The sequence below is a fragment of the Myotis daubentonii genome, chromosome 12 (genome assembly GCF_963259705.1).
Source record: "Myotis daubentonii chromosome 12, mMyoDau2.1, whole genome shotgun sequence".
NCBI lineage: Eukaryota > Metazoa > Chordata > Mammalia > Chiroptera > Vespertilionidae > Myotis > Myotis daubentonii.
In genome coordinates this window covers 65602384-65628672 of record NC_081851.1, presented here as the reverse complement: position 1 = coordinate 65628672, position 26289 = coordinate 65602384, and the positions used below count along the sequence as shown (strand labels likewise).

The 26289-nt window shown below is 47.3% G+C and overlaps 1 protein-coding gene across 1 annotated transcript; it reads right to left on the bottom strand.

Moving 5' to 3' along the window:
* Positions 1 to 1393: 1393 nt before the first annotated feature.
* CAPN14 (calpain 14) lies at positions 1394 to 26289 on the bottom strand. Its single transcript, XM_059660670.1, has 22 exons — positions 26285 to 26289; positions 25491 to 25689; positions 24151 to 24220; positions 22879 to 22997; positions 22606 to 22742; positions 22019 to 22193; positions 21145 to 21210; positions 19483 to 19568; positions 17414 to 17488; positions 15933 to 16096; positions 14473 to 14636; positions 13956 to 13964; positions 11866 to 12071; positions 10876 to 10912; positions 10322 to 10378; positions 8700 to 8757; positions 5414 to 5478; positions 4087 to 4155; positions 3155 to 3233; positions 2429 to 2545; positions 2040 to 2095; positions 1394 to 1534 (listed from the first exon to the last, which is right to left on the bottom strand). Exons 1-22 carry the CDS (start codon positions 26287 to 26289, stop codon positions 1394 to 1396), a joined length of 2154 nt encoding a protein of 717 aa, XP_059516653.1.

Here is a 26289-nt window from a genome sequence, read left to right as displayed (position 1 = left end):
CCCCGATGAACTCAATTTGGCATGCTCGCGACAGCTGTGTGTGCAGGTGTGTGGACCGACCGGGTAGCAGAAATCCATTAGAGCACATTCTACATGTTTACATTTATGGGCCAATTTGTCTGACAGCTTTATGTAGGTGTGATGAATGGCGCCTCTAATTCACATAGCGGGGACTTCTGGAGAAACCACTCTGCAGGCCAATTACACCCGGATGATAATGCTGCTCTGGTGATGATGATGATGGTGAAGCAAGTTACCAATGTGTCAAAGAAAACCCCAGAGTGAGATTCCAATCAGCTGGCTGCCACTCCCTGGAGGACTCCTTGGATGGCCCTGATGATCTCCTCCTCATGAAACCAGAAATGGGCAGAGCCAGAGAGGTTCTTAGGGAGCACCTAGCCTCGCCCACTCATTACTCACACAGGGAAGCAGAGGCCCAGAGAGTTAACATGATTTGCTAGTTACAAGGGTGCTGTGAGTTCAACCGGGTCTCCATCCAGTCTTCCTCCCACAGTAGCACCTTGCATTGCTAGTCTGCTCAGGCTGTGGGCTGTTTCAATGGCCCGTTCATGCTGTCCCTTTTTCCCAGCTCAGAGCCTGCACTGTGGAAGCACTGCTTGGGATCAGGAGGTGCCCTTGCAGAGCTTAGGTGGGGACGGGCTCCTAGGAGTCTAACCATTGCCCCTCAGCTGAATCCCACCTTCACACTTGAATATGGGAGTGATTGAGGGGAAATGCATGCTGAGGGTCCCTATATCCTGAAAAGATATTCCACAAACGGACATTTGAGGTCAAAGAAGAAACCCCAGCTTTTAGTAGGCCCTTCCTAAGCAGCCCAAACAGAGGATGTGTTTTAGAAAGAAAGAGCAGACTCCAGATTGCAATGTCTTTGCAGCAAACACCACCTATCACCACATCTGGCACATAGCTGGTGCTCAATAAACCCACGCAGTTTGAATGATCGAGGAAGACAATCAGTGTCCAGCACAGATGTGTCTTCTCCTCAGCATATCACCTCATTCACTCAACAAACATTTGTCAAGTACCTACTATGTGCAAAGCACTGTATAAGATTCAAGACTAAGGGCTCAGAGACTAAGTTAGAATCTCTTCCCATATGGGGAAGGCTAAACCAACTCCTGGAATGAGGTTTACTTCTGGCTTGTATGTCCTGATCATTTCAGACTCACAGGTTCCCCATGCTCTACACTCTAGCCAGGATTGTACTTGCTGTTCCTTCTGGCCTGGGCCTTTCCTGCTCTCCACTCTGGCTGCCTGGCTTTCTCATCTTTGAGAAAGAGCCAGGTTTCAACTTCAATGCCACCTCTGCCTGAAAGGCCTTTGTGTAACATGCTACCTAGACCATCTCTCCTATGACTGTCTGGGCTCAAGCTCATTGCTGGCCCAGGTCTTCACCCTCTGGGTCCATACCCTCTGGGTCCATACCCTCTGCAAGTGACTTTGAAGTTCCTCCCATGACAGAGGAGAAGGCCAGTTCCCCATCTTTTGGAAGCAGGCTTAGCCACGTGACTTGCTTTGGACAATAGAATGAGTTGCAAGACACATTGTCCCCGGGTGTGGAGACCTTGCATATTTCAACTCAGTCACTTTTGCTACTGTCATTGTCCTGAGAAAGGCAAGCCTTCCTCAGTGAAGGTGCCAGAAAAGCCCCCGGCTCACCCACAATCACTAGCCAGACAGCTGAGTCCCACTGACTCCCAGCATGGGACTGGGGAGCTACATAAGTGCTAGGTGCTGTCGTCACCACTGAAGTTGTGTGGATTTGTCACATGGCATGATCATGATCATAGTCATTGGGTGCACTGAGTCAGTCTCTTGTTCCCTTCATATGTGTGAAGCACAGAGTGGGTGCTCAGTACATATTTGATGAATGAATGAATGAACGAAGTGAATTCAGTGCCACATCCTGAACTCAGTAGAATAAAGCTCCCCCTCCCTGCCCCAAACCCTTTTCCTTCATAGGAGCCTGGCCTTTCTACCTTAGATGATGTGATTCAACCCCATGGAGAAAGTCTTACCTCTGGCTTCTGGAGGTATATCCCTTTGCCATCTTGGGTTAAGTTTTGGAAGACACCTGTGGAAATGCAGACGAAAGAAACACAGCTAATATGTTTTGAAAATATTATGAACTCGTTCCCCCCATAGGTCCCCTCACCTGGGAACCCAACTGTGGAGCCACATGTGGCCACACTTCTAAGTGAGCTGCCTCAAACCTCCGCCTCTGGAGAAGGCAGGGAGCACGTGAGTATGGGTAGATGCAGCCGGGACTCGCAGGCACGTAGCCAGCGTTCCTGCCGTTTCTGCACTAGCAGCTGTTCTACCGGGATCCTGCCTGAACTGGGGGCAGGGGGGCAATCCAGGAGCAGTGCAGAGGAAGCCCCGCCCTCCCTTCTTCCCAGCAGCTCACTCTCAGTCTTCTCCGCTCGCAGCATCAAGAGGACGAAGCTGACAAAGTCCATCTGGAGCTTGGGGCCGCCATAGCGGATAAGCATCAGCAGGCAGATGTCATCGCTGAGCACAAGTCCTGCAGTGAACACGGACTCCTGCCCTCGGTGCCGGGGACCTCACACCCAGCTCCCCTCCCATTTGAGACCCTTTATTTAAATGGTCCCTTCTCTCCTGGGCCCTGAATCCAGAAAGCATGGGGATCTCCCTTTATGGGCTTCATAGTGAATTGTTTCATTATTTAGTCCATTCATTTTATTTCATCTCCACTCCCCATTCCTGCTCCCCTTGGGCAACCAGCATGAGGATCTTTTCATCCAGAGGGTCACTGGCCTTCAGGGCGGGGGGCAGTCTGTCAGGGTCAAGACCCTCTGCTCTGGCGCCTAGTGGTCTTAGAGAGTTAAACCCCAGGCTACCTAACTTCCCTGAGCTTCACTGTTTTTCCTCTGTAAAGTGGGGGGAGAACAGGGCATTGTTGAAGATTAAATGAGAGTGTGGATGGGCACCCCTCAATAATTGTTAGCCGTGATCATAGTGATGGTAATAAATGTTTCTGCTGTTAGTAGGTCCACGTGTTTGGATCTCTGAACTCAGGGAGTAACTGTGCATTAGAATTATTCCAGAATGCCATGTACTCCCCCCACCCCTCCTGTGTGTGCCCTCCAGCACCAGGTGTCCTCAGGCCTACCTGCATCCTTCGTGGCAGCCCGCAGTTGGGACCAGTTCAGGCATCCTGACCGGTTACTGTCTTGCTTGTGGAAAACCGCCTACGAAGACCCAAATGTTAAGGGAACCAGGCATTTCCAAGCACCACCCGAGAGCCCCTCTGTGCCCAGTTGGGAATGTAGGCTCCATCGGCTCTTATGCTGCCAGGATAAGAACACGGTGGAGGGTCGATCCAGGATCCCACCACCTCTCCCATCTCTTCTTAAGGCTTTGAGAAAGGGAGCGGTCTTTTGGTCACGGGGGATAGTCTGGATATGCATAAAGGTGTTTAAATCTCAGCCCAGTGTCCAAACTTTGAGAGTCTTCCAACTTTATGACTCAGGAGACAAGGGGGAGAGTAGTGAGCAATGATTGGAAAAGTAGAAAGGAGCCAGTTTATGAAGGACTTTGATGGCACGCTAAGGAGTGTGGGCTTCCTCTGAGGGCCATGGGAAGTGATATGATCTCATGTGGGCTTTAGAGAGTCAGGGCACTAGTGCCACAGGCTCTCTGTGATTGCCAGGGAGAGAAGGAGGTCTCACTGGAGACAGAGTCGAGAAGATTGGGTGAGAGTTGGGTGTAAAGGGCTGAAAGGGAGAGAAGTAAGTACCTTATAGACCAGCCGTGGGCAAACTACGGCCCGCGGGCCGGATCTGGCCGGTTTGAAATGAATAAAACTAAAAAAAAAAAAAAAAAAAAAAAAAGACCGTACCCTTTTATGTAATGATGTTTACTTTGACTTTATATTAGTTCACACAAACACTCCATCCATGCTTCTGTTCCGGCCCTCCGGTCCAGTTTAAGAACCCATTGTGGCCCTCGAGTCAAAAAGTTTGCCCACCCCTGGGATAGACTTTGCAGGACTGCCTTTTCTGCAGCATCCTGCAAGGAGGTGTGGTCAAGATGTGTTCTTACCTGATAGAGCATCAGCTGCTTCCACAGATCCCTGAATTCCTGGATGCTCACGGTGCCTGATGCATTAAGCTGGTAGCAGGGTTAAGGTCAAAGCTGCGAGGGGAGTTTCACCTATGCCTCTGGAGGCAGGAATTGGCCCTCTGCACAGCAGTGCGCAATGTATGGACAGCCCCGTTCAAGGTCAGCTATCTCTAGTGGCCTCCCCTTGCCAGAGAGTCCAGCCTAGGGCCCCTGGCCCTTGCTAGGAAGGACAGAAGGAGCTGAAACACAGCAGCATGGGGAGAAGTGCTGATGGTGGTGGCAACAGTGGCAATGACAACAGCTACCATGTATTTAGTGAAGCAGGATATTTTGACTTGGCCAATTTGAGGTGATTTAAATTTAAAAATCACACAGTAACATTTTTTCATTATTGCTAAAACCAAGTTATGGAAGGAATCAGGTGGTTCAGGATGCTTCTTATATTCAGTCATTTTATGAAAAGCTAACAGCTTAGTGGTTGGCCGTGTAATTGTGTCCTGATACCCTTGCATTAGGGAGACAGGCTCCTTTATCGGTGTGACTCCTTTTTCAACTGGTAGGTGAGACAGGTGTCAGCTGGCCCATTATGGATGATGAAATGAGGGCTCAGAGCGTCTGATTGCATCCAAGTTCAGGCAGCTGGAGACAAGGCTGGGACCTGTTCCAATGCTAGGACACTTGACCTCCACCCCATGCTGTCCACGCACTCTGCAAAGTTTCTGAAAAGACTGTGTTTTGTATTTGCAATGTCTCCCCCCCACCACCCCCACACACACATATCCATCCTATGTGCCTATCTTTTTAATCAAAGTGTCCACTTAGATAGGCAGAAGGTTTGTTAGGAAAACCGCAGGGCTGAGAACCAGGGAAGGCGTTCCAGCAAGTTGTTGAACTTCCTGAGCTCCATGCTCCTGACCTGTAAATGGGGCAGCCCCTGCCTAGTCACCAAACAGAAAACTTAGGATCCTGAACTCTTGTTAAGTGTCCTGTAAATCTAGAAACTAACCACCACCCTGCAGCTGCCTCATCAGCACTATCGGTCTATTGTTATCAATAGTTTATATTGATCACTTTTCTGAGGACAGGCCTGCCCCAAGCACTTTACATAGCTTGTCCCATTTGCATTCTCACACTGATCCAGCAACCAGGCTTGAATTCATCTCAGGCTGTAGATGTGGACCTGCAGGCACCATGAGGCTGAGTGACTTGCCCAAGATGACCCAGCTGGTACGCACTGGGGTTGGGATTTACACCCAGGCAGCCTGGCTCAGGGTGGAGCTCTCAACCAGCAGCTCAGAAAGGATACATCCAGTAGGGCCAGGATACCCTGGCAGGCATCGAGGCTGAAGAGGGGCTGTGTGCTCCCCAGACCTGGAAGGAACAGGAAGAGCACATGGGAGCTGGCCCAGGATGGCACGACATGGCCCTTTTCTAATGGGACCAAACAGTGCTGCCTAGGCCAGCCACAGGTTCCAGTAACCATCATTTATGTGAGAAGGGAAAAGACAAAGAGCCATGGAGAGAGGGGAATCTTGATGGTGATCTCTGCACCCCAGTTGCATTAAATCCCTGTGGAGAACCCCAATCGTAGCCTGGCGTTGCTTACACAGTGGGGCAGAAGAACTCACCCCATGTATCCAGCAAGGGCCGGCATCAGAGAGCTATAGAGAGAGATCTGAGAGATCAACTTGTTCAAGCTCCCACCTAAATTAGGGATGCTTTCCTCAGATGTCTTGACGATGGTCAGTCAATTATAGGTGCTCTCATGGATGGCTAGTTCCATTCAGGAGACACCTCCTAAGTTAATTCCAAAAGAAGCTCCTTATAAATTCTGCTCACTAGTCCTCATTCTGCCTCCAGGAAAGTATAAATGGGTATTTGTCTCCTCTCAACATTTCTCCAACGGTTCCCCAGACCATATGGTTTCTAAACTCTCATCACCTTCTTCAAGACCTAGTGAATGGAGGCCTTTCCTCAGAAAAGGCCAGCATCTCTCTAAAGCACCAAGCCTGGGTCGCATCCTTCAGATGCAACTTGGTTAAGTAGAGTATATATGAAAATGGGTCTTTCACTTGCAAATTTTTCAGTCTGCATTTTCCAAATTATGTTTCCAAGGAAGATTTTCTGCACATAAAGAGCTTTGAGTTCAAACAAATTTGAAATAGGTGCTTTTCTCCATTCACCAGACACCTTAGTACATGATACGTACTGAGGGGCCAACACTGAAATTTTGATTGACACAGAATTTCCCAAGTGCAATTGACCACAGAACCTAATCCCTTCTATTTCATGGAACACTTACTAAAACCTCTTGGTTTCTAATGTTTCTTGGAACACAATTTCAAACACACAAATCTAATGCTTCCATTAGGTACAGCCTAACTCTGAATTAGCACATTTAATAGCAACAATTTAAAACTATCAGCTCATGTTAAGCTCGAGGTCACCTAAATTAACCAGATATCGTTCCCATCAATTGCCACAAAATGAGGTCTCTTCTGTGAGGAATGTGTGCAAACATTTTTTTAAAAGTAACAAAATGGTCATTTTGAATGATCATCCTGACTTCATTTCATCTTTTGGGTTTGGGCACAGCTTGTAGTGAATGTTCTGAATTTCAGTTCTGCTGTCTATGATAATAATTCCTCCCAGCACTGTGCCATCTGCACATCTGGTCCACCTGCCTTCCACGTCTGCTTCCCAACCACTGATAAAAGTTGAGGAAGTGAAAGTGGGGGGTGGAGGGGAGGGGGTTGAGGGGGAGGGGAGGGACAGAATCCAAAGACTTTCCTCTAAACATCTAGATACTCAGCTGTAACAGAGAATGATCCCTCTGGTTTTATATTTATACTAGAGGCCTGATGCACAAAATTCGTGCAAGGGTCTCAGCCCTCATAGCCCTGGCGGCTGCCTGCCTCAGCCCTCGCAGCCCCGGCTTCGTCCAGAAGGTTGTCCAGACAGTCTTTCCACTGTTTGGCCATCCGGTCTAATTAGCATATTATGCTTTTATTATTATAGGTAACTTTGGGGAATGGTGATAAAACTTGTGAATACGTCTCATATTGCTCCTTTCAAAGCCACACGTCATCCTTTATTGGATGAGACTTTACCAAATTCTCCACTGAAGTTCACAGTAGTTCCCTGACCTATCAAACCAGAACCCTCTCAGAGGAATGAATGGAAGCAATCTGTCTGTATATCCCTTGGAAAATCAATTTGCATACTTGTGATCAAGGCATTTGAACCATTTTTTTAAATAATTGATTTCAGAGAGGAAGGAAGAGGGAGAGAAAGATAGAAACATCAAAGATGAGAGCGAATCATTGATCGGCTGCCTCCTGCACACCCCCTCTTGGGGATTGAGCTCGCAACTCAGGCATGCGCCCTTGACCAGAATTGAACCTGGGACCCTTCAGTCCGCAGGCCAACACTCTATCCACTGAGCCAAACCAGCTAGGGCAACATTTGAATCATTTTTAAAGTGCATTCTTCTGGATCAGCGGTTCTCAACCTGTGGGCTGCAACCCCTTTGGGGGTCAAACGACCCTTTCACAGGGGTCGCCTAAATACATCCCGCATATCAGATATTTACATTACGATTCATAACAGTAGCAACATTACAGTTATGAAGTAGCAACAAAAATAATTTTATGGTTGGGGGTCTCCACACCATGAGGAACTGTATTAAAGGGTCACAGCATTAGGAAGGTTGAGAACCACTGTTCTAGGTAATTTCCCTGGAATTCTTTTTCTAAGTGGAGGAGAGGAAGAACTCTTGTATCCTATCATTTCTAGCGTCTCTAGTGGCTCTTGTACCCTAAGTACACTTTGGGAAACCATCTGGAAGTTATTTCAAGCCCTGAGTTATACAATACCCTGGCCTGTAACTTGTTTGGGTTTGAAGTCTTGTTTTCATATAAAGAAGAAGCAATCACATATGCGAGGTAGAAAATAACTTTTAATTTTTTGGCTTACTTTTTTCATTTTGAAGTTTATTTTCCTTCCTGGAGAATTCATGTTAGTCTCACTCAAGCTATACTTATAAATTGTTTTTATGTGAACTTTAAGCTTTCCTAATGATGTATCCCAGGCTTCATCTAACAGCCTCCTCACCACCGGTTTGTAGCCCTCCCAGGTGATGTGCTCCCTCCTTCCAGATTGTTACGGGTTGATCCACTTAAATATGAATTCATCAGAGCGCTCCCTAGTGGACTAGTCAATATTTAAAATTTATTTTCCCTGTTGAGGAAGTGGTTATAGTTTTTCCACGTGGAATTTATATGCCAAGAAGGAAGTACTCAGCTATTCTTCTCAAACTAGAAGCACAGCAGAAATCTTCATTTTCACTACCATTTGTCTCCTCACTCAAACTCAGCAAAACAAACAAACATAAAAGAAAACTAGTTTCCAAGCTGCATACATTCATTTACTGCTCTCTCAGACCACAGCACCCACCCTGGTGTAAGACACAGCTGCTCAGGGGACCCGCACACAACAGCATTTCCCACATCCCACCAGTGGGGAGGGAACAGACCCGGAGTTCAGAATGGTGTCCCTGAGTCCTGCAGGATGCGCGACCCCAAAGTACTCACCTGACCAGGTCAGCTGGTTCAGGATCCTCTGCAGTTGAGCTGCATTTATTTCCGGACACTGGAATGAAAGCGGAGGGACAGGAGAAAAATCGTCATTATGGGAGGCTCGCTAGATGCAGAGGGGCCCAGCTCACAGGGGCTAGGACATCCTCTCCAGCATCCGCTCAGAGCAGCACAGATGTGATTTCTGGGCAGAATAAGTGACACCATGATGTTGCACACAAGGAATGTGACTAGTCATGGAATTAAATCTGGAATTTCGTAAGAACTTTTACAATCGTTTTTAACTGGGTGCCAAGCCCAGAGCACCCCAACTGGGCAGGACTCTTAAGAAATAGCCTAAGAGAGCAATGGCTTCCCATCTGGGTTCTATAGAGATGCTTTATGAGCTGAGCAAACAATTTGGTTTAAATTTCACTCCTAATAAAATATCTTCAGCCAAGGTATTTTAATTTTAGATTCGTCAGAAGCAATTCTTTACTTTAACATTTAACTTGAAATTATGTTAACAAAATACAAAGATCACAAATTTAAACTTATCAAATGGATACATATTCATAGTATACAATTTAAAAATTTTTTAAAGTATGTTCTTATTGATTTTAGAGAGAGAGGAAGGGAGAGGGGGCGAGAGAAACATCAGTTGGCTGCCTTCTGCACACCCCTACTGGGGACCAAGCTTCGCAACTGGGGAACAGAACCAGCAACGTCTTGGTATATGGGACAACGCTCAACCAACTGAGCCACACTGGCCTAGGCAATAATATACAACTTTAATCCATTTTAGATATATTGGTATTCTCGATGAGATTTCATTACATAAAAGGGCAGCAGCAGAAAATATTTGGAAACCCCTGGTGTAGAGAAAAACTTTTATGAACAACACATGTTAAATTTTGACATATCGCCTCTGGCGACATTAGGCAAAGCACCATGAATGAATGTGAGAGAAGATAGGAGGGCAGGAAAGATATTAATTAAAGCCACAGTGTTACTAACATGCTCTTCCATTTTTAATGAAATCGTGCAGATGTCAGACCCCAGATGTCCAATGTCTTTCTCGCCCCATTTCCAAATAGATTTAGTGTCCTGCAGGTTAGGGACAGACAGGCCTCTAGAGCCTTCCACACTCCCTGCTTCCTCTGGATCCGGATCAGCCCAGGGAAACAACTCAAGGAGACGAGGTGTGTAGCCCTGGGCCCTCCACCTTCACAAGGTCGTCTTACCAGGCCCAGCCCCTCTCCAAAAGACCACCCAAGAGGTCTTTCTCTCTGGGCTTCCCTTAATGTCCCTCCTCAGGCCCCCAGGGCTTGTCATCGCCCCGCCTCCCCACCCCCACTACTGAGTTCTGACTCTGCTAGATTCCATTTTCTCCTACAACGAATTAGTGTAGCCGTCAAGAACAGATAGGCATTCTGCAGGAGCCTTCTGAAGACAACAGCTCCACGCATTTGTCTAAAGACTAAGGACTTGAATAGAAAGTAGCAGCTTGGAGAACAGGTCACCTTAAATCACAGTTCATACACAGGGTCAGGCAGAGGCAAACACATACTCTGTGCAATTATCTGCTCCACTTTGCCCCTGCTCTGCCCACTTCTGGCTACCACACCTCTTCAACTTGCCTTTTCAAAAAGTTTGGTGAAGACTTCATCATGCCCTTCAGTTTGGTCTACGATTTCCTATAGAAATAGACACATAGAAAGACATAATTATTCACCGGGATACATGAGCTCTCGTACACACAACTCATGTCTCACAGCTCCCAGGATTCTGAGATCTGGAAGTTTGACCTTGAGCTCTATCTTAAATTTTCTACCACAGCATTCACACAGCCCTCATTTCTCCAATTCTTGCTGTCTTTGGGGAAGTAACAAACAGTGAAATGGGCAAAAGAAACACCAGGTAGAGAGACGCAGAAGAAGGTAAAGGTATAACTCATGTCCCTGAGGCTCTGGGCCCTTGAAGACAGGACCTGACCAGAAGGGCAGTTCTGTTGGTGCAAAAACAGCAGAACCTGGGTACTCTTAGGGCACAATAGATAATGTATCATACGTGCCACAGAGTAGGGCCTGCAAGATCTGAGGACTGTCTCCCCAACCCTGAACATGAGGGGAGAAACCCAGCACCCTGGCTCGGTAAACAGTCCCAGCCATGTGGAACTCACCCGAATACTTACCTTAGAGAAGACAGCTCCGGAATTGCTGCCAATTTCACTGAGGGAAAACAAAAGAAAGAATTCCTCCTTAGGAATCATCATGGGAACCTTTTGGCCAAGCTTCTCCTCCCCCCCGGGGAACTCTTCCCAGTTCCTTAGCTGACGCATCATGTGGGCCTGTCCAGCTCTCACACCTCACCTCCCACTTCTCCATGAAGTGTAGGTCCAGACACACAGCACGCACACTGTTTATATCTCCACACGTACCCAGTGCTATTTCTCATCTCATGCCTTTGCTCATGCCAAGCCCTCTGCTCAGCACACCCTTTACTTCCCCCCACCCTCATGTAATGATTCCCACTCATATCTTAGATTCTTGAGATCAAGTCAAACTATCAATGGTCAAAACATGAAGGAAAAAACTGGATTCTAAGCATTGAAGGGCTGTCATGGCAAAACAATCATAGGCCAAATACTAAGTTTGGCTGGGATATGTACATATTGGTTTACCTGCACATATAGTGGCTGGGCTTGCCAGCTGATGACAGCCTCCCCTCATCTCAAATATCCCTGTCATTCCCTTAGGAATCACCACCTCCCAAAAGCCACCCCTGCTTTCCCCAGGATCATGGAAGTTTAGCTGACGCTCCTTCTCAATGCTCTTCTAACACCCTGTGCAGATAAATGCTTCCACTGGACAAAGTATAACAAACATAACTGCTCATGTAACTGTGTCCTTTCCAGACCTTGAGCTTCTGGAGGACAAGGGCCATGCCTGTGCCTGTTCTGTCTTCCTCTGTAATGTCTAGCAGTGTTCATGTGTTAGTAGGAAGAGAGTGGAAGGAAGAAGGGAAGCATGCCCTCCATGTAGAGAGCTGCCCTGCTCTCCTGATCTCCCGATCTCTCTTCTGTATTGGCCACAGAGACCCCATCTGCTGCCTCCCCACCTCACGCTCCTGATTGTCCCTGGCCCGAATGGGCCCAACCTCTGGGAGAGGCCCGTGCCCTTACTAGAAGATGTGTTTCCTGGAGAAGACTCTGAGGACGAACTCCGACTCCTGCCAGGCCTCTGATGTGCAGGGCACGATGAGGTACGTCCCCGGCTCCAGCCACAGCTCCTGACTCACTTCTTTTTCTGGGAGAAACACCTCAGGAAAACTCAGGGGGGTATTTTGCAAGAAGAACTCAGGGGGAAGTTTCTTCTGGTCATCATGGAACTGTAGATGGAAGACAGAGGGCACCAGTTGAAGTGAATACCCCGGGCTTGTGGCCAGGAACCAGGAGTCAGGTGGCCTCTTATCTGCCAAATCCCGCCTGCCCCAGTGGAGGATGGGATGAAAGAGTGAGGAGCTTGGAGGTGAAGACAGAACATATTAGGAGTGGGCACCTTTGCTGGAACCCTCTGTGGGGCGGAATGAACACCTACCAATCGGTTTGCCATAACAGTGAAAACAACATCCTACACAAAATAAAGTGAGCAATGTCACTGCGCCTGCACTTTCTGGCCAAAGCCACCCAGCTGGTAACAGTCCCAATGCCCATGTTCTGTATACTTCCTGAGACTGCATTCGTGCATGTGATGCAAGTTCAAGGTTGATTATGGTCACAGATGTAGATGCATCACCTACCATCTCCCCACCATCATAACAGCTACATACAAATACACTGGACTTCCACATCATCTCAGTGAAAACAGCCTCCTAAAGGGGAAGGAGGACTAGATAGGAACTCACAAGGCCTGAATCAGGTTCCGACATTGCCTGGATGTGTGTTTTGTTTTATCTTATATTTATATTCTCTCTCTCTCTCTCTCTCTCTCTCTCTCTCTCTCTCTCTCTCTCTCTCTCTCCTCCATCCTCCCTCCTTTATTTCTCCCTTTTTCTCTATTTTTTCCTTTCTTGCTCCCTCTTCCCTTTGCTCCCACTCAGGGCTGTGGAGGAAGAGGAAGGCCACATGGGGATCTTTTTTCCAGTGTATGTACAGCTGTTAACAAAGACACCATCCATCCAAGCAAAGACGTATTTCACAGATTCCACTCAGGGCTGGGGAAACAAATGTATCTCCTGATGACATAAACTTTCTTTTATCAGACAATGAGAACTACAGAATCATCCTGTTGCCATCTTGGCCTTGGCTGCTAGGAATCGCAGAACTTAATTTTATAATTACCCATACTAGCTGTCCTACATTTAGTTTTCTTGGTAGAATCAACTGCTTACTTATCCTTCATTTATTTATTACTTTTTTTCTTGCCTTAGTAAGTTTTTAAGTGGCTCACAGTTTTGTTCTCTTTACAGTTTTATTGTCGTTGACCCAAATTCTGTTTAGAAATAGTCCCGATAGAAACATGTTTTTTCTTTTTAAATTAAGAGGCAACTTAGGGATCACTCAGTGTTCCCACAGGAGGAAAAAAACAAAACCGACCCAAGACACCCAATGCAAAATGGTTTCTTTATAAAAATCCTTTATATTGTTTAGTCCAGTCTGAGAAAATTACATTTTTTCACTCCTGTGTTCTCTTGGGACTAAAATAATAGCTGCCACCCTGCAGAGGCTGGGAGGGATGGCCCTGCCTCCTTCACGGAGCCCACTAGGCTGTCACTGCACCTGAAATGCAGAGTTGTTGTCCTCTGCTCACATTTCTGTCCCATTTTCCAATCCTTTGTCCCTTGTCCCCAAGGAGGTGGGCCGCATGGTCTCCTCATGTCTCATATGTTATAGATCTGTTTTACTGTGGGTTTCATAACTCAGGCAAGGCTGTGATTTATCAGCCTTCCTATGCTGTGACAGTCTTCGATATTGGCCCTAGGTATTTGTGTAGGGATTTAATAAATCCTAAGATTTATGGGTTCTGCACCAGGCTCAGAGACCTCCCTGTAGAGGCATAAGGAGTTCTTGGGGCCCTTGGGTAGGAAAGAACAGCAGAAGCTCATTACCGCCCCCACCCTCCCCCACCCCAACACAGAGGCAGTTGCCATCCTTGTCAGACATTCTCAGAGCTCCTTGGAAAAGGCTGCTCTGGTCAAACCGAACCTCACAGTGTCTGGGCCACAGGTGGCATCACTCCAAACCAGGGCCAGCTGGTCAAGTGTGGAACTCACCCTGTTCATCTGAAAAACAAACAAAGGAGACCTCGTTTGTCAGTGAATCCAGCTCTTCGCCAGCACAGACTCGAATGGAAGCTGATATATAAGAAGACTCGACCCAGAGACCCCTTCCCTCCCACAAGACCTTCTGTTCCAATGACATTTGAGTCCCCCATCGGGAATTCTGGAAAAGGCTGCGGGAAGGCAACCCTGTCTTTTTCAGAGAGAAAAAGGAAACCAGTATTGATTGTAAACTATGTGCCGGACACAATGAGCAGCCCTGCCACGTGGTCTTTTAATTCTGCTCTTTCCATAAATACCATTGTCCCCATTTTACAGATGAAGAAACTGATGCTCAGGGCAAGAAGATGACTTGTCCTGGATCACATAGTCCTTGCTAAGGGACAGAGCCAGGATGCGCACCCAGGTCTGTGGGTAGACAGACACGGATGGTGAAGCGGACAGGAAGCAGGAAGAAAGGACAACCGCCGGAGACCCCATGCGAGGCCGCGTGCCCCAGCATCCCACCTACCCTGAAGAGGTAGAAGCCGATGGCGAGGTGAGGCTTCCGGTTGCGGTGCCTGTGCCTGGGCTTCTGGAGCAGGGACACCAACACGCTGCAGGGCATCGGGAACATCCTGCCCTCCTGGGGCCTCCAGACGGACAGCAGGAACTGCGGGTTCCTCCAAAATGTGTCTCGGGCTGGAAACAGCAAGTGAGACAAGTCCTCAGCTCCGCCAGCACGTGGCTCCCCCAACACTGAGAGGTGCATAGATCCAGGGCACCTGCCCCAGGATTCCCACCCGGAGGTTCATCTGGATAGAGTCGTGTCTCCTCAGCCTCAGCTCTCTCCACCCTCCCATCTCACCTCTACCACCCAGTTCTTCTGCAGACACGCGGGCTGAAAGTTCTTCTCACAGTGCCAGGCGCAGGCTTCCTGACCCATAAGCATCTGCTGCCTGAGTAAGTGACTCTTCAACTAACTGGGGAGAACGTGCCCACGGCCCCCAGGGCATCTGCATTTTAAGGGAACCAAGCCTTAGCTTGAGGGCAGCTTCAGCTTGGGGACCACTCTGGTGGGAGGTGGACACCAGATCAGGCCACCTCAGCCTGCTGAGGTCATACCCTACAGGTCCTTCCTTCCAAAGGGATCACTCACCACCTCCGTTGGGGAGAAAGGGGCATGGGTCCCCAAAGCTTCCATTTTGAGAATTTAGATGTGCTTGTCTCCTGTCATTGAGGACCTAGAAATTCTTGATCCCTACCAAGTTCTAGGTCAGGTGGGCCAGATACATATGACATAGTTACTAGTCCCACCCTTCCTGTTAAGGGTGGTTACTTCAACCCATCAATCACCTTGTCTTAAAACCAAAACAAGATACAACCCACCCTTCCCTAACCAGTTTGGCTCAGTGGATAGAGCATCAGCCTGCAGACTCAAGGGTCCCAGGTTCGAGTCCGGTCAAGGGCATGTACCTTGGTTGCAGGCACATCCCCGGTAGGGAGTGTGCAGGAGGCAGCTGATCGACGTTTCTCTCTCATCGATGTTTCTGACTCTCTGTCCCTCTCCCTTCCTCTCTGTAAAAAAAATCAATAAAATATATTTTTAAAAATAAAAATCATCATTCTCCCCTTTAAAAAAAATAAAAGATACAGCCCACCCTTTTCCCATGCGTGTGTGCCTGTGGCCTCCTGGCGCTAATTGGAAAAAGGCCCCTCTGGAAACGCAGCCCCTACGGGCTGGCAGCTTGACTGAGATTTCCATGCCTTTGTGCAAACTAGGACCAAAGGTTCCCCATCTTCCCAGGGACACAGCCCAGGGCCAGAGCAGTCACCTTGGCCAGCAGGCCCCCTCACCCCTCAGCCAGATGCCCTCTGCAGAGCATAGGCTGCACAGATGTCCACAGTGGCTCTGCCCGCCTCCCACCCTTGCCTGGAAAAGCTACCACTTTAGACCCAAGAGCCCTGGCCTGCTCCTGTGCACACACTCACCTTGGTGCAACTTTATGGGGCCCCCAGCTGTGGTTCCCTTCTCCCATCTCCCCTCCTGCGAGGTGTATGACCACGTCTGGCCCACGTCATGACTCAGCAGGCCTGGGGTCAGTTTACAGATGACCAGGAGCCTGAAGTGTGCCTTGAAGTCCTGAAGCGTCATCCTGGAGAGGAAGAGGGAACCGTACAGAGATACATGAGATGTTGCCTATTATCAGGACCAACGGGGAGGCTGGAACAAAGCAGCATGGGCATCCCAGCCCTCTCCCATCCTCCACGCCCCTGTGCAGAGCCCAGCAGGCCTTGGACAAGGGAGTGGGGCTGGCTAGACTAGTTGAGGGTCCATCACAGGTTGCTGGAGCTACTGAGAAACCCCTTCCTGTAGCTGGAAACAGCCTCATACGACGGCTCCCAGAGTGGAGTGTTGCTGTTTTGCTGGTTGCACTGATAAAGCTGAATTGAGGCATTTATAACCAGTCAATTGACTTATAAATGTTCAGCAACCTGTTCTCAATCATTAATGGATAAAAATCTTTGTTCCTACTCACTGACTTTGCAATGCAATCAAGGCATGCTAATTGAGCTGCCTGAGGCTCAGTTCACTTGTCTGGAATTGGAAATAACAGTATTTGCAGGGATCTTGAGTTCAGTGACTACTTCAAAAGAGAGAGAGAGAACTGGAAAGGATGGGCAATGGAGAAGAGGACTCCTGGGAACAGAGTGGATGTTAATAGTAAGGGTGAAAAGCAAAGGCAAAGAGGAACAGAGGGTCTCATGTCAGACATCCCGAAGCAGCATCAGCTCAGGGCGTTTGGGTGACCCTTCATAATAAGGTGTCAGTGGGAGTAGTGCAATTTGGCTCTGGAGGGCACAGATGAGGCAGCGTATAGTTTGGCAAGACTTTGCATTCCCTTCCTTTCTCATTTCCTTTCTAGGTCAGGAAAGGCACAGAGTGTACTGAGTGACACAAGAGCAGAGCGGAAGTTGGGGAGGAGGTGGCCACCCCCACACCCTGCTCCGAGCACCCGCTGAGCTCCGGGCCAGTGGTCACTGCTCTTGTCACAGAGGCTGTGACTTTGTTTGCAGGGGCTGTTTGCCCTGCTAGACAGTGAGCCCCACAATGACCTTAGTCTCTGTATAGGCCAGTGATGGCGAACCTATGACACGTGTGTCAGAGGTGACATGCGAACTCATTTTTTTGGTTGATTTTTCTTTGTTAAATGGCATTTAAATATATAAAATAAATATCAAAAATATAAATCTTTGTTTTACTATGGTTGCAAATATCAAAAAATTTCTATATGTGACATGGCACCAGAGTTAAGTTAGGGTTTTTCAAAATGCTGACACGCCGAGCTCAAAAGGTTCGCCGTCACTAGTATAGGAGGTGCCTGGCATACATGGGGTGCCCCACAAATATTTGCAGGATGGGTCACCAAATGTCAGCCAGGGCATTTGTCCCTGGTCCTCGAGTCAAATACCAAAATTCTCCATCATCTTTCTTTCTCAGCAGCACAATCTTCTCCTTGGGGCTCAGTAGTTCCCATGTTCTTGAGCTGAAAACAGAAAAGAAATGTTTTCATGGGGAACGAAAGGATTGTGGAGGACATGCAAGACATTCTTCAGTAAATGTTCTATTTATTGAAGGGTTGTCATTTATTCTCATCTTCATGCTGCCTTTGCAGACAACTAAGTCTCACATCCTGCATTATCAAAGCAACGTGCAACGTTAATGGATCATTCACTATGAGCCAATTTCTGGGCGAGGCTCTTGACGTGCTTTATTTCAGTCAAGGCGAACAACCTTACAAGGTAGGGGTTCTTATTGCCATTTTAGAGCTCAGGAAACTGAGGTTAAGAGATTAAATCAGTTGCTTGAAGCCACAAGGCTATTAAATGTCACAAAACTATTTGAACCTATATTGGAATTATTTCTTTTCAAAGCCCACCATTTTGGACTTCTATTTCTGGCCATGAAGGATAAGGCTTTCCTGTATCACTTTCATACCATAAACAACTAAAACAAAATATAAGGAACAACTGTTTCCAAACATTAGGTGGCAGGCGGCACAGGATCGTGACCCCAAGAGGGAGGGAACAAAGGAGGTGAGTCCTAACATTGTCTAGACTTCCCTGGGCAGTGATGCAGAAAAGTGGACCCTACAAAGAACCCAGCAGTGTTGCTGAGTGTAGGAGACAGAGTCCAGTGTTGAAAGAGGCCAGGACAGCTAGATTTTGCTGGGCAAAGTGCCTGAGAGAAGGGGGCTATGTGAAGAAGGAGCTCTAGAGAACTTCATAGGGGCTCCCTTGAGTCTTTGGCTGAAATCAAATGGGTGCATTCATGAAGAAATCCCCATGAGACTGGACAATACACAGAAGAATTTCCAGAGCTGACACAAGGCTGGGAATCATTTGATGTCCCACCAGCCAGAGTTGAAAGACTTTGTTGACTACATGGGGTCTTTAGTAGAGATCCCAGAGGGTCAACACCTTAATAGAGGGGTCAGATTACCCCTGAAATAAAGATTTCTATAGCTCTGCCTTACAAAACTTCAAATTATCAAAATTATCCCTGAGCGATTTAAGTACCTGCCAGAAAGAAACTAACATCCTTTAAAGGAATGCAACAAAATTCAACACTCAGAAACTTAAATTTACAATGTCCAACATCCAGTAAAAAAATTACTAGGCACATAAAAAAGCAGAAAATATGATCCATGACCAGGGATAACACAGGACAAACAAACCTAGAAATGAGAGAGATAATGGAATTAGCAAATAAAGACATTAAAACACACTCCATATCTTCCAGGTTATAATGGGAACTATGGACATAATGATGAGAGAAGTGGGAGATATTCTCAAATGGAATCTCTAGAATTAGAAAATGCAATATCTCAAATGAAAATATACACTGGATGGGATTAAAAATCTTCATAGCAAGAGGGGGAAGGACTTTACCAATGGTCTCCCTTTCTGCCTGTGCCCTACAGCCAGTCTGTAGTCTGTAAAGCCCCCGTCCTTGTAGGGTTGTCCTTAGGCAGAAACAACCTAAGGTCACTAAATAGGACCAGAACGTAGGGCCCAATTCGGATCTGTCCGCCTCTGACTCAGCAAGCCCAGTATTTCATTGAACCATGCCAGGAGAACACTGAGCTAGACAGCAAAGACTTTGGTTGAGTCATGCTCTGAGACCTTAAATAATTCACTTAGTCTAAGCATCAGTTCCTTCATCGGTAAAATGCAGCTAAAAACACCTGCCTTATAACAGCATTATTTGGAGGATTAAATGAGATAAAAATTAAAGGACTTAGCACAGCGCTGGCCAGTTCTTGATAAACATTTCACCTTAATTACTATAAGAATGAGAAAGCAATCTAGGTATCATTAAACCTTTTATAAATGTGAGAGATGGACCTTCACAATCTGAAGCCTTTTCTGATCCAAGGGAAGAACACCTTGGAATTTGTGTGCAGATGGCAACCTCCTTTGCAGGCGTCACCTACCCCTTCCTCACCCCCCTACCCCCCAGCCCGTCTCAGAACTTCACCTGTCACTCCAGTCTCCTTTCCATTCCACCTTCCCCCAAGGGTTCCTCAGCTTGATTAGATATTCAGGCTTGTGGTGGCAGGTCACCTGCACAAAATAAGTGGTTTAGGGGGCTGGGCTGAGCACCAAGGGCAAGTGCTACAGATATCTGGGTGAGATTCACACCTGCACAGGAGACTTTGAAATGGAAGGTCAAGGGCCCCTGAGAGTTGGCAGAGGAGAGAATGGCTCTGCTACTTACTGGCTATGAGGCATAGGGTAAGTTACTTAACCTCTCCATCACTATTTCCTGATCTGTAAAATGAAGCTAAGAGCCACATCTGCTATAAAAGATTGAATGGTGGCCCCCAAAAAAGGTGTCTATCCAGAACCTACCAATGTGACCTATATGTAAAAAAGGCCTTTGCAAGTGCAATTAAGTTAAGATTCTCGGTATGAAATCATTGCCCTAGCCAGGTTGGCTCAGTGGATAGAGCATCGGCCTGAGAACTGAAAGGTCCCAGGTTCGATTCCAGTCAAGGGCACATGCCTGGGTTGTGGGCTCAATCCCCAGTGGGGGGCTTACAACAACAACAATGTATTCTTTGTGGTAATTAGCTATGGCAGCCCTGGGACTCTAACGCACCTACTCACAGGGCTGTTGTGAAGATTGAGTGAATTAACCTTTGTGAAGCAGTTGGAACAGTATTTAGCACATAGTAAGTGCTAAGTTTTGTCAAATATTGTTAAATAAATCTAAAACCAAAATATTAAAATAAACATACAAATGTTAGCAAAAAATAAATTTTGCTAAATAAAAATGAAAATAAATGTCAAGTTCTTGGTACACACGCACACAAATAATTGGTGGGTATCTAGGAGGAAGGAGAATTCAGGCGTGAGTTGAGTTCGAGAAATTTGAAACAGAATTAAAGGGAATTGGGGGATTTTTGGTAAGTGAGGCTTTCTACAGAATATCAGAGGTTCTTTAAGATTGAACCTACTGATTTCTTATCTCTACACTTTGCACATGCTGTTCCCTCGGCCAGGAATACCCTTTGCTCCTCATACAAATCCACCATCTTTCAGGGACCAACTCAGTGTCACCTCCTCTGGAAAGCCTTTGAAAGTCTTCTCTCCTAGCTCTGCACCCCTAAAGCCTTTCACCTATGCTTTCTGCTCTCAGTTTCCATGTTCTTCCTTAACATTTTCAGATATGGTTTGTCTCCATACTTGACTGTAAGCTCTCTGTAGGCAGAGTCCCTATCTGACTCCTCTTTCAATGCTTAGTAGAACTAAAAGGTAGATAGCAATGGGAGGAAACTGGGAGCCTGCTGAAAAGGAGCAAGTAGGAAAGAAGCAGGAATCTGGAGCGAAGTGAAGTTCAAGGAGGGTTGTGAGGCACAGCAGGGTGGACGGCCAATTGACTGGGGCTTCCCTGTGGAATGGGAGATTGGGATGGTGCAGTGATGGTGGCAAAGGCTGAATCTACCACTTGACCCCAGAAAATAGGTACAGAGGTATGGGGAATCCCATTGGCTTTGGCAGGCACTGGAGGACCCACCAGAGAATTCACCCCAGATTAGATACAGATAATAAAATGACCCCAGGTTTTGGCAAGAAGCCATAGGAGAGAAGGGGGTGCTGAAGGGAAACAGGGGGGGTGTTGCATGGTTCTACCCACCTTCCTGATTCCTATGACAGTGTAGGCATGACCGTCCACTAGCCCATTCTCCAGCACCCTCTCGTTCTATAGAGAGAAGAGAGCACCGTCAGTCCTGCTGGGTACGGCTTACCCAGGGAGCTGTTTGGCTAGAGCAAGGGGTTAGGAGGAGCGGGTGGGAGAGACCCACGCTGTCCTGTTACCTTACAGTTTTCATAGCTCTTCAGCACCCACAATCTCGTTCGAGCCTGTAAGTCAGGGTACCACGCTTTTTGGGATTGTAACCACTTTACATAGGATGAGCTCAGATTCAGAGCCACTAACTTAGTGCGTAAGGCAAAGGTTCTCAACCTGTGGGTCGCGACCCCTTTGGCGGTCGAACGACCCTTTCACAGGGGTCGCCTCAGACCATCCTGCATATCAGATATTTACATTACGACTCATAACAGTAGCAACATTACAGTTATGAAGTAGCAACGAAAATAATTTTATGGTTGGGTCACAACATGAGGAACTGTGTCTAAAGGACCAGAAGGTTGAGAACCACTGGCGTAAGGTGACACACGGTCGCTGGTGGAAGCACAGCTGAACCCAGGGATCCCTGCCCCACTTCCATGTTCTTGGTGGTTATTAAATTAGACAGTAAGAACCAGCTGTGCTAGTAGACTACCTCACATGTAGTCGACACTTAACTGTCAGCTCCCTTCTCTGCACACTATCTGTGCTCTATGGTAGCCTTGCCTGCCCTGAGGTGCTCAAGTTGAACATCAGGACAGTAGGTGCAGGAGTTGGAGGAAGTCTTGGGGCTTCCACCGAGGTGAGAACAGCAATGGGTGGCTGAAGAGGGTGGCAGCAGAGAAGGAGGACACCCTGCTGGCTCACAGCCCAGTCTCACCCCTGAGTGGGTCTGGCAGCCAATGAGGGTTCTGCCATAGGTGGCCTGGGTCAGGATGTCCCAGAGGTTTCCAGGGGCTTCTGCCAGTTTGATGGTCACTGTCACCCCACCGGTGAAGTCCAAAAGGGCGTCAGACACTTGTCCACGCTGCAAGTCCTCATAGGAGCCACAGAGCCTGTCCGGGAGGAGAAAACATAGTCAGAGAAGGGAAGGGGCATTTATACTGCAGCCTGGGATAGTCCAAAGGAACCTCACTTGGTTATTCCCTGGACATGTGTCTGCTAACCCTTCCCCCAACCCCAGGGCAAAGGAGGAAATATATGCTCAGAGTTCTTATCCTGTGAGCAACTCCATCCATTAGTGAAGGCAAATTCCTGAACACTTGTTCAGATGGGGTGACCCCTACATAAAAGGCTCTGGATATGTCACATACATTCACTGAGTCAAGTATCTCACTTGATAAATGTTACCTGTCTCCTCTTGCCTTCCCTCAACATTGATGAGAGAGACAGAGAGAGGGAGAGGGGAAGGGAAGGGAAGACAAAGGAAAGGAAGGGAAGGGAAAAGATTTCTCATGGTTGTCTTACTTAGCATAGGCCTTTTCCAGAAGAGCTCCCCAGAACAAATTCTTGAAGGTGGAAGAGACAAAGACCAGCTGGCCAGCTTCATTCACGGGTAGTCGGTCATCGATCACCACAGGAACCCACCTCCCAAAGTGCCAGAACTAGAAGGAGACAGTGCCGACTGGTGAAGGAAGATTATGGTGGAACATGGTCGGCCCAGGAGACAAGGACACGACTTTTCCAAGAACCTTCTTTCCTATGTCCCACCCTGGACTGGGGCACCAGGAGGACACTCACCCGGAACTGAAAGATGCCAGCATAGTTCTTGGTGAAACTCTGATTCAGTGGGACGACCTGGCTCAGGATGTCCTGGTGCAAAGTCAGAGCTTGCAAAGCAGCCAAGAACCAGCAGTTACCTAAGCCAGACAGCACACAGTAATTGCATAGATGCACTGCACAGGCATGCACACTCTCCAGGTGTCTGCATGGTTGTACTGCACATGCATGTATATGCTACAGGTGTCTGCATGAATCTACTGAGGATTTATTACATGCAAGAAATGCCTGGTCCCAATTGCTATCCTTTCTGGACTTGTAGCCTAACTTAGAAGGGAATTATATACTGGGGAGGAAGAGGGTGATTGAGAAAGTGTGGTGCAGTGGGGGACATTGGCTGGAATTTAGCCTTGACAACAAAAATTGAGCCATATTCCTGGACCAGCTTTTAGACTCTCAAATGTTCCATCTTCAGGAACACGAACCCAAACACAACCAAACTTTCTAAATTCCTGTCTCTGTAACTGATTTATATTCTTCTGGGAAAGCCTCAACCCTCTGGACTCCATTTCCCCGTCTGTAACATGGGTATCACTACACATGTGCCTTCTCTCGTGGCCAAGGGTTGTTTCTATTACTCTAAAAAGAATCTTGGCTTCAGAACAGGCCTTCCTGGACCCTATTCTGGGGCATCTAGTGACAGGTGTGCCAAAAACGAATCATTGCAGGGACTAAAGTAGACTGAGCACATCTTCCCAAGACAAGACTTTAGACCTGTAAACTCGTAATGAAGATTATCATCTGGTAGGGTTTTTGTGTGTTTGGGGTGTGTTTTTTTGTGTTGTTGTTGTTGTTTTAATCCTCATTCAATGATATTTTTTCCATTGATTTTTAGAGAGTGGGAGGGAGGGGAGAGACAGAGAGAGAAACGTCGATGTGAGAGACACACACTAACTGGCTGCCTCCCACACACGCCCCTACCAGGGCCGAGGATCAAGCCTGCAACCAAGGTACTTGCCCTTGATGGGACTTGAACTCTGGACCCTTCAGTCTGCAGGCCGACACTCTAGCCACTGAGCCAAACCAGCTAGGGCTATGATTAGGCAGGTTTTGGCATCCCCATGCATCCTGGTAGGACCAGTTGTTACCATTTTCCCAGCAAAGGACACAGCATGTCAAGGTAGAGTTCAGGTGGCCATTTCCCCCATTGGAATCTCTTGATCCTCCTCTTCCCCTTAGCCAGGCCAGACTCCCCGCTGCCACGTGTGTGTCTCCAAGGCTGTGCAGACTCACCTAACAAGCCCTGGCACAGATCCAGCCTTTTGGCCTCAGCAGAATAGAAGTGGGGGTTGATGTGCAGTTCCTGCAGAGACAGATGGAATTGTCCTTCTGACCAAAAGGTTATTGGAGCCACAGTGACCATTGGGTCCCATATGCCCAAACTAGACACCAACATGGAATATATATATATATATTCAGGGCTGTCCCAGAAAGTCTGGCATTCAGATTCCGTCCATTGTACCTCTTATTCCTTCTTAAGGCTCATGTAACTCAGGTCCTGGAGAACTCTGTGTAGATATTGAGAAATAGCACTTGTACCAAAAAATGCCTTTTCTTGGAGTTTCTATTAAAAATGGGAGTACCTCTTAGAGGGGGTATTCTGTTTTCCTAGAGGTCTTCCCATTCTTATTTTCCTATTTCTTCCTGCCCCTAACCCCCCCCAAATAGTGGCCTTTCTGTGCTGAGATGTGGCCTGGGATGGGGTGAGAGATTTAGTGCTCCAGGACCTGCACTAAATCCCTCAGTCTTTGTGGGCACAACCCACTGAGATGCATGACAAACTCTGAGATGCAAGATTTTCTGGGAGAAGTAGAATCATGACTTCCCCTAGGAGATGCACTGGGAATCTTACACATAGTAGGGACTTAATAAGTCTGGCTTTGATGGCGATGGCTGATTAGGGAAGAGAAAGGAGGAGAATTGATTTCACTAAATGTGTTCTGGGACTTACATGTAAATCAAGTTTGTGGGAGATTCACTGCTTTTGAACACATTGAAAAGTTGCCATTTAAAGAAATTGTTGATGCATTTATAAAGTGAAGAATACTTTTGTAGTGATTAATAGCTTCTTTCTTCTTTTCTAATTTTATCTTTATTGTTTAAAGTATTATAGATGTTCCCTTTTCTCCCCATTGACTATCCTCCTCACTCTCATTGCCTCCCCAGGCCTTCACCCCACTATTGTCCATGTCCATGGGCTTTAATTTGCATATCTCACGAGCCTGATTTGGGGGGAATGACGTGAGAAATTTTAAAATATGTCACTCTGGCAGATGGCACTGGCTGTGACTCAGGATGCCTTGCCATCTCAGAGGAAGCTAACCAGTACCTTACTGTATTTGGCTGCAGTTGCTCTTCCTTTTCTGGCCTGAGGGGGAGCTACATCTTAGACCCCTCCCAAGATCGCTCCTGTTTTTTCCTAGCAAATGGGTGTGTGAGGACTTACCCAGTTCCTGTTTCATGGGGATCAATGGCAGTAAGACTGGGTATCTGAAAGCCCTGAGCCCTCGGAAGGAAGGTCTGAGTTGACACATTTTGTGTGTTTGTTCGGCAGCCCCCTCCCCAGCTCTTACCGTCGGCCTCCTCCACTGCAGGTGCCCTGGCAGCTTCTGCAGCAGGTGGCCACTGCCAATGGAGCTCAGGGTGGCTGGGAAGGTGTCGTCTTCAAAGAGGCAGCCGTCCCTCAGGCACCTTTCCTGCAGCGCCTCATAATCCTGTCTGGGGAGCTGTGGAGAGGCCCCCACCAAGTCCTTCTGCCCTCGCTTCCAGCTCCTTTGGAAAGATGACCACAGAGGCATAGCCAGGTGTGGATAGGAACCTAAAGGGTCTTCCTGGGTGGTCTCGGTTGCTCCTGAAACAGAAAGCAGATGTTCCATTTACTCACTCCTGTTAATGCTTTGTCATCCCCACAGAGAGGAGGAGGAATATGGAGAGAATGAGAAAAAGAGACATTAGCCTGTGAGAAAGAAACAAAAAGTGGATGCACTAGAAGCAGCCTGCAAGCATGTCTGTACCAAGACATACTCCTATATATTCTAGGGGTGACCCAACGGTCCTATCCATTTATCAAGATCTTGCTTAGCCTCCAAAACCCATGTTGAGCCCCTCCTCCAGGAAGCCTTCCTTGTATGCCTGGCCCTCACTGAGTCCCCCTTATTCTGACTGTCTATTGACTCACAATTTACCCCATAGAATACTACCCTCTAAAGTGCTTCTCAAATTATCACTAGTGAAGGGCCTGTGTTCTTTTATTTCCAATTTGTCACAAAAATTTAATGAAAATGAATTAATAGAAAAATTAAATTTATAAAAGGTATATAAGCCCTCCTTATTTTAAAAACATCAGATTCAACAGAAGTAAACTTACTGCAT